General features: G+C 33.5%; 1 protein-coding gene across 1 annotated transcript in view; it reads left to right on the top strand.

Moving 5' to 3' along the window:
• Positions 1–484: 484 nt before the first annotated feature.
• LRR (capping protein regulator and myosin 1 linker 1 leucine rich repeat protein) overlaps positions 485–9372 on the top strand; it is a 44281-nt gene continuing 35393 nt past the window's right edge. The window contains exons 1-6 of the mRNA XM_085959556.1: positions 485–693; positions 844–947; positions 5907–5957; positions 6055–6163; positions 7976–8082; positions 8387–8520. Of these exons, the coding sequence (XP_085815682.1) occupies positions 657–693; positions 844–947; positions 5907–5957; positions 6055–6163; positions 7976–8082; positions 8387–8520 (542 nt within the window). The 5' untranslated portion in view covers positions 485–656. The remainder of the gene's footprint in view (positions 694–843; positions 948–5906; positions 5958–6054; positions 6164–7975; positions 8083–8386; positions 8521–9372) is intronic.

The following is a 9372-nucleotide window of genomic DNA, read 5'->3' as shown; positions in this document are numbered from 1 at the left end:
TTGTCTTATGAGAAAAAGTCTTTGCAGCGGGTTACACTATTCAGTCACATCAAGTAGCCGGGTCATAATTTTTATACCTAAAACCAATGTGAAATGATGTTTCCCTTCCAAAAAGTGGTAAATATTTTTTTTTAATTTACAACATTTGGCCGGGACCTGCTCTGTCGTCTTTAAAATGAGATCCAATCATTAACTCATTTTCGTATAATTTGAGGGTTACACCAATTGGCCAAAACACCGTCGATATTATCTATGGTCACCAATTTGTTGTTGTCCAAAATGTGATTTTTTTTCACTTTAATTAATATTGTACCTACTGACTTTGAAATGTATTTATTAACTTACAATTTTAAGTTTTCTTTTGTTATTTCAGCATAATAAATTTATTGTGATTTTTGTATAATTTATGATTGAGTATAACTCAATGCAGATTTTTTAAATATAAATATTATGTTAAGCTGTAACATTTTAATATTGTCAAAATACTGTCAAAATGCAGGTCTGTATCTGTATGACTAGTTTGGTATTGGGAGGGTGCTCTGAATCAGTATTCGGTATTGTGTTTATATTATAATATAGTAAAATGAACACGACACAATTGTGTAATTGCAATAAATAGAAGTAAGTTTTTATATTCCGCTTTAATTTAGAGAAAGATGTCCACTAAATCACAGCTCAATAATGACTGGAACGGTAGGTCCGACACTTAAATTTTTTATGCAATTATTTTTTGTTTATTTAATATATTATTCGATATACAGTTTTTTTCGCAGCGTTTGTGTTTTGCGAATCTTAATAAAATCGGTGCTTATTATAATTGAATCGTGTATTTGAATATTTCAGATAGCCTCACGAACTTATTGGGGAAGAATGTCAAAATATTTTTTAAGACCCTGGTGCGTCTGGAAACCCGGGGGGACAAAACGAAAACGGAAAACAGAGTTCTGGTAATATTTTTACATATTTTATAATGTTCAAAACAATAATTCTGTCGTATATAATCGGCAAAATAGGTAGTGTTATGTACATTTTTGTTACCTAATACTCAGATATCCAGGATCCAAAAACACCACAATATTATGCTAAATATTCTAATTGTTATATTAAACAATTTAATACAATTACATTGAGAATAGCTTAAAAAGGAGGTCAATAAAATCATGACATAATGAATGACGAATAAATTAAAATCGTGCTTGATATTGCATACATATAGTAATTATTTACTTGGTCAATGCGATTATCTAATAAATAAATATGTTAATAAGGCTACATCGATGGGTGAATGCAGTGGTCGGCATGCAGAAAGTTTTTTGGTGGCACGGCTAAGACTCTGACAAGAGTGAGAGATAGGGATTGCATACCGGTATTCCAGTATTTTTCAATATCTAAATACCAGTTTTAAAAATTAAAAATACCGGAATTTTTGGTACCTATTAAGAAAGCATACACGTTTACGTTATTGAAAATGAATTATAAGTTTGCTGCTAAAATGCAAATATATTGACTGAATCCAACAGAAATAATAATAAAACAAAATCCATCAGATATATTTATATAATTGTCGCGATTATTGTTGAATAATTATTGATGACTGTACAAGCATTGAATTTCAGAAGCTTTTCTTGCAGCCACACTTATTTGCACTTGATAAACTAGCCTTTTTGATGGCTTTATGTTAAATTATCAAAATATTCAAATTATTTGTAAAAATCGGAGCGTTGGAACGGACCCTTTTTTTAAGTTGCTCCGCTCCGGGCCCTAATACTTGCTCCGGCTCCGCTCCTGGGTCTGCTCTGCTCCGGGTAAAAAGTTTTAATAAGTATTATTAGTTGATAAAAATAAGTTGTTTTATAATAATCGTCATTTTCATTATTAATTCAATTGAATTGCTGTTTCAACAAAATTGTTGACAGCAAATCGTCTCTCCTTATTTGCCTCTTCAGTCAAAAAAGTGAGGTTATTTATCACTCGGCAGTGTTGCCTTAGTTCAAATTATTCCAGTGTTGCAAAGTGTCAAAATATACTATTTTCATTGTATTTTAGTACGAAAATTTAATAATAAAAAAAAAACATAACATAACAAACAAAGCAGCAGAGGAACGGCACGGAGCAACGGAGCAATGGAGCACTACAAATTTTCGGTGCTCTGGCTCCGGGTAAAATCCCATAGCTCCGTGCTCCTGCTCCGAGCTCCGCTCCAACGCTCTGGTAAAAATCACCAGTTCTAGAATATTATGATCAATACATGTTTTTAAATGTCAACATAATAAATGTAGGTAGGTAGGTTTTTGCTATAAAATAATGTTTTAAAGAGATGTTAATAGCTATATTTGCTGATTTTTGCATCGCTATATTACCCAATATTTTTGTCTATTTCTCATTTAGCGCCAATCCAAAATCATTCTTTGTCTGATATACAATGATGTTTGAACGGTTCGAATATTTTAACAGTGTGAGTTTTTGATGTTTCAACTCAATAGATTAAATCGCTACTGTGTGCGTAGTAGTGAATGCTTGTTGGCATTTCTGAGTCGTTATTATATTGGTGTCAAGCAGTGGCAAAGGGTGGAAGTAGGCTGTTAAGATCCGCCATATATAGTGCACACCAAACTTTGTCAGTCATAAATAATTGTTTTCATTGAAATAAGACTACAATTTACAGATGGTATCGGTTAGTTTTTAAAATTCAATTAAACCCTGCGAAAACCAAGCGATAATAGATAATAGTCAAAAAATACTCGTCTATCTATAGAATATCTAAAATTATGCAATTAAATCATACATAACTGGATATTATAAAGATAGAATAATATTTTTTAACTATTATAGTTTGGTTAGGCAGGGCTTAATGAATTTAAAAAGATGAACCAACAATATGTGTAATATGTATTCTTAATCCAACGAAAACCAATAAGTATGAATGAAAAAGTGTGCACAATTTTGTTGTATCCCCGAAAATATACCAAAACCATTATGGTTTGGTTTAGGCAGGGCTTAATTGATTTTTAAAAACTAACCAATACCCCCTGTAAATTTTATTGTAGTCTTTAGTTCAATAAAAACAAATACGTATGACTAACAAAGTTTAATGTGCACTATTTATGGCGGAATTTAACAGCCTACCTCGACCCTTCGTTACTGGTGTCACTTCAATTTTCCGAATTATCCGAACATAAAATCAAAGAATTTCGCGGTGAGAAGAAGGTTTCGTTTCGTTTGTGCAAGTAAAATGGTTCCACGACTTAAATTAATTGGGAAACGGAACTAGAGTCAGTAATTGAAGTACCTATTTTATTAAAAGGTTTCGTGGATTCAATATTTAATTTCATATTATTCAAATCAAGTGATTATTTTTCATTCAAAATAAAAAAATATTATTAAACGCACACTCTAAAAGAAAATACAATTCAGGAAATGAGTTTTCTTATCTATGATTTAGATTTCGTTTAACTTAGTATTTTATATTTGTAAAAAATAGTTTCCAAACATTCTATGGTGGCTTATCTTACACACCTATATGTATATTGTGTTACAATACACACCAAGATATAGTGCCATTCATGCAATAAGTACAGTCAATTACTATAGGAAGCATACAGCTCACCACATAATATAATCGCGTTCAGAAAACTGTGAATCATAACATGACATCACCTTTTCGGAAATAAGTATTCGCAATTATCCAATCATTGCGACCGCATACTAAAAGATATGTATTAACAGAGTAAGATAGGGGTTTAAGTAGGTGTGTAGGTGTGGGTCATACGGAGGAATAAAATAAATTGAGTGGTCATTGAATGCAATCACAGCAATACGGCAGTTTATCTATGAAATGATTTTTAAATTATTTTGTATTCTTTTATACGCTTATTATAAAATGAAATTTTGCGATAGTGAAATTGAAAAATTATTCTACAAATTTTATTTATAGAATAAATTTTTTTTTTTTTTTAATTGCCAAGATAACGGTGATATGAGGCATCCACTCATTTCCAAATACTGATAAGTCCACAATTCAATATTGTGGAATATTGATTGATTTTAACGTTAGTTTCTTTTCCATCGTAATTTATTTTTAAATTGTATCGCTATTCTAATTTTGGTAATTGTGCCGCAGAGGTGGACACGAGCTTTTATATTTTTTTTTTACGAAAACAGTTTATTCCATGTAATTCCATCGACTTTTCGATCCAATAATCGTTAATTGAAAATTTTCATACATTTTGATACACCATTATCACAAACTAAGATTATATGAGGCAATATTAGGTTGGGGTAGGTTAGATTAGGTTAGGTTTGGTTTGGTCTAAAAAGAAAGTTGTAAAACCTCATGTCCACCTCTGCGGCACATTTACCCTAATTTTTATTAGCCGATGAACCTTTAATAGCATTAAATATAAGCACAATAAAATAGGACATCGTAATAGATTTTTGGGTTTTCACCGCATATTCTTCCTTCTTGTTTCTTTGACGTTTCAGGCTCGTTACAGAGGCCATTCTCACATTGTCACAGAGGTAATTAACTCTTGAGAATGGACTCTGCAAAGTAAAACAAACCCACTGACATAAATCCTTCATCTCAATATATTTGTGAGTGGATATGTGGATATTTTTTCTTAGATTCTGTACAAAATATGCGGACTTATCAGTTACATATGAGACTGATACAACATTTGACCGATTCCTGAAGTTGTTTAGCCATTAAAAGATATATTCTATATGCCTTAGCAGCATGGCCCCCACAATGGGGGGGCTGACAGGGCTCTGGCCTGGGGGCCCGGGCTTAGGAGGGGCCCGGCATAATGGGTCGACCAGATAAGTGAGATAAACGCAAATTAAAAATTTTCTCCAATAGTAAAAAAGTCGCCTGTTACGCGCAGTATTTTTCTTCAAAAATATTAACATTTTAAAATAAGTGGTTATGCGATACAATTTTTGATTGTTGTATGTCAATACCACAGAACAGGTAATAAAGAGTTCCCTGGTCAATACTCGACAGCTCCATAATTCAAGTAGATGTTTTCAAAAATACAAAAATCGCCAAATAATTTACCTCAAACACCATTTAAAAAATGCTTGTATAGTGTCATATTTTTGTTAGCCTTAGTGATAGGTAGGGGGGCCCGTTTCAGGTTCTGGGGCCCATGCTTAGCAGCATCGAAACGTAGCGGTCTGTCTGTCGTTTTGTAATACTGTAACACTATGGTGTACTGGTATTTGCAATTTGTTATTGTTCATCTAAATATTATAAATAATGGTGATTCATTATATAAACAATTTCTTTTAGACTAATACCCCGTTTACACATGTATATGTATATGGAATAAAATTATTACCACGTCTAAACTCATCTCGACTGCGACACGTCGAATATGTTGATGTTATTTTGTTGGCATTCACAAAACACATGTAACTAAATCTACTGCCGCATACCGCATGATTGCAACCTTTTAGTTGCTGGAAAAATTCAGCTGGAGTCATATGCAACTATTTTCACCCTACATGCAGCGCAGATATAATCCTGAAATGTCACACTTCGTCGTGCATTTTGGCTTGCCGTGTAACGCTACTGTCCTCGCACGGGTTTGCCTATATGCACATAAGAAAGTTGCATGTTGCGCTCAGTTTTGATTTATGACTATTATCCCAGTCAAGACGATTTTCAATGTGCGACTGGGCTAAAACTCCATGTTTTTGTGATACTGTATTCGGGTTCTAGACGGCGATATAGTCATGCTTTCTCTTCTGATAACATTTTGCATAATGAAGTTTCAGCCATTTTTGTCAGGTGCGTTTACTGTAGCATATTGTGTACCTGTGCAAGATCAGTGTCAATCGAATTGAGGTTACATTGATTTTTTGTCTTCATAATCAAATCAAAATATGTTTGCATTTTGTTTCAGGTATTTTCCTCTAGTCGCCTATTTGTCCTCACCGTTAAAGTTCCAGCTCGGGTAAGAAAGATAATTTATTTTCTGTTTTTATTACTTGCAATATTATTTTCGAGTTGCCGTAACTAAATAAATAAATACTTTTTGTTTGTGTTAACAGGTAGAAGCACATTATCACTATTTGGAAATAGAGGCGTTGGAAAGTCGTCAACCGAACCACTTGTGCTTTGTTTTTGATGTTGATACTAAACCTCTTTCACTACTAATCGGTAATTAATTTTAACGTGATATTGCACAATTTATACTAACCAAATTTGACCATCAGATCGAACAGTGTTTAAGGGAATCCTTCTTCAATGCAGATATTGTCTTTCACCCACATGCGGTGAATTTTGCTTGCATGGATGCTGTTAAAAAGAAACATTAATCAGTGGCGTGCGGCATATAGATTAGATGTGGATAGATCCGAAGCCGGGGGATTTAATAATTTATTTATAAAGTTTATTATTACTTCATTGGACGACTAGTTATGTCCAGAAATTTTCTGCATACGTGCAGTTTGCCGTATCACACTTCACCGTGAAATGTATCGGAAATATTATGGTCGTATATTAAAGACCGTCCAACCTCTTTGGGTCGTATAGTACTGACATAAAATTTATGTCTTAAATAAAACACGGTTCTTGTCGGTTTACAAGAAGCCAGCGGCAAACAAATTTTGAAAATAGTCAATATACTGGATTATTTGTTAGGTTAGGTTTTCATTCTTGAATTCGTGAATTTTACCAAAATCAGCTATGAAAATAGAGATGACCGTATAGCATATTGTCATTTCTTTCCGATAAGAAAGCTCACGGCTAACTGTGCTACGGTGAAATGTAATACGTACAATTTACATGTAACCACGGCTAATGTGGTAGTAGTTATTGAATCCGAAACTAGTAATGTATTAATTCATTTAGTGCTAACACAGCGACTGGCGCGTTTGCAGCAGTTGGCCATTAGATATAATTAATGTGTTATTTAAATGTGGTGATTAAAATGTAATTAAAACGTCAGCAGTGATTGTGTTAAAGGAACAACACTCTTTTAACTTTCTTTTGCCTTGCGTATTCCCCGGATCTTTTCAGAGATTATATTATCATTAAAACTTCTTTCTTTCATTTCATTAAAACTTCTTCTTTCTTTCTTTCTTCAAAGAACGTTTGAGAGTGAGTCGATTTTTTGGGTCTAATATCAGTAAGTGTACGATTATTAAAACTTCTTTATAAATCCTTAGTTAGAAGAACGTTTGAGAGTGAGTCAATTGTTTGGGCCTAATATCAGTAAGTGTACGGTCTTATTGTAAAAATGGTTCAAAAGATTTTTTAGGACTCCTTCATTTGATGCTGTACGGAAACTATCCGTGACTTTATCCAACTTACTTTCTCTTAGGTATGCTTACATACTTGTAATACAGTCTCTTGAAAAGATTTTTGTTTGTCGACAATTTTTTTTTCCAACTTAGACATGGTGTAATATAGAACGTTCTCACTGATGTTGACCTGTGTCTCTGATAATTATTTTGCAAACTGCAGAGATCTTCAAGGTGCAGAATCGGGAAGACAATAACTGTGTTCAATCAAATCGGATATTGATATATTCCGACATTGCAATATAATGTAATCATTCCATTGGCCGCAAACAAACATTCGTGATTTCATTTTCCCAAATCGACTGCTTAATTTGCAAACTAGCCAACTGCACTTTTGACCAAAAATGCATTCGTTCGCTTACTTTCTTCACACAAAACAGCCAACTACAGGTGCTAAATTTCCAATATCGTAAATGGAACAACTCTGCTCTTTATATAAATTTTCTTTATATATAGAAGGGAAGCTAAACTAGTGTATTAATTCATAGTGCAGCTTATTTGTAAAAAAAAAATGAATTGTTAAATTCCGCTCAATAGTTAAATTATTATGTTTTTTCTCTCCTAAACAATTTTGGAGTTAGCCAGTTTGCAGATTAAGCAGTCAATATGTAATAAATTTTCTTGTCTGTGGTATTCATTTTAATAGTATACGTTAACATATTTTCAGGGGATGAATCAGAAGGAGGTGCTCGCGTGGTGGGGGCAGTTTGTGCATTGGCTGGGGCCCTTGCCAGGCTTTGTCCCGGTGCTGCTTTTACACATATTATTCCAAAGGTATATACACAAAAAAGTCTTGTTTTTAAGGCCCCTTGCACATTCATTGTGACCCCAACTAAATCTGAAGTCAGATAATCAGTTGCATGTAGTCTAGGTGTGCGAAATGTATGGTTTTAGTTGGTTTATTGGTGGGTTCTCAATACAAAAAGTGAGATTAATGAATATAATCTACTTTTCAATCAACTTCGGGCTTAACACTATAATATGTATTTCTGGCAACTGAATTTGATGTCTATAGCCTCACATAATATGATAAGATAACAAATATGAAAAAATGATTTCCAACTATTTGCATGTATAGGTATCGGTGCCAGGTGCCCTTGAGGCAGCAGAGAGGGGGGTGGGTGCGGGGGCCACCGGTGCTGGAGGAGGCCCTTGCGGAGGATTCTCCGCACAATATGCCGCCGCCTGTGACCTTTTACAAGTGCCATTTAGGTAATCAATCTTCATCATTTCTTTACAGTGTCCTAATATATTATGAAAGTTAAGCTGAAAAATGGTTCATTTTTTCATTTGTATATATTTGTATATATGTATATATATTTTCAAGAACCACATAATGTTTCAAACCTAAAAAAACATTTTTTCAATTAACTATCATTCAGATCAGAGGTCTGCAACCGCCGGCCCACTCTTGCATATCTTACAACTTATATATGACTGACATAAGATACGGCCCATATGTTGAATTGTTTCAATAATAAATTAATTTTGAATTTGGAAACACAGAAATTGGCGAACATGCATTTTCGGCCATGAGTTTTAATAAGAAGACATTTTCTTCTCGACTGACTTATGATCATCTACATCAGGGGGGGGCAAACTGCGGCCCGCCGGGTATTTTTTTGCGGCCCGCCATCATTAATTGTACTTCTGATTACGAATAACTTTTTTATATATTTTTTAAAAAATATTGACGATAGATTAAAATTTGAAGAATTTGTTGTTTCATAAATGTATTATCTCAGTACGTCTTCCTTGCGTCTTGTCTCACACTATGTAACCACTATTTTCGACGTTGAACATCGTGACACATTTAAATGCTTTTAACTCCACTTTGCAAGGAAAAAAATATATGCCCATGATATGGTAAAAAGTTTGAATGGATTTCAATTAAAACTCAAGTTATTCTTTCGACAAATATCGAATAACAACGTGGACCACTTTCCAACTTTGAAGTTGCGAATATACCAGAATATAAATTTGAAGAATATGGTAAAATTAATAAAGCTCTGAGATTTTTCACAAAGATTTGGTGGCTTCCGAAAAATTGAGACAAGTTTAGCA

This window comes from Rhyacophila brunnea, unplaced genomic scaffold (assembly GCF_057557595.1).
Source record: "Rhyacophila brunnea isolate RB1 unplaced genomic scaffold, BYU_Rbru_1.0 scaffold_9, whole genome shotgun sequence".
NCBI classification, from domain to species: domain Eukaryota; kingdom Metazoa; phylum Arthropoda; class Insecta; order Trichoptera; family Rhyacophilidae; genus Rhyacophila; species Rhyacophila brunnea.
The sequence above is the reverse complement of the archived record's forward strand: the minus strand, read 5'-3'. Positions and strand labels throughout refer to the sequence as shown.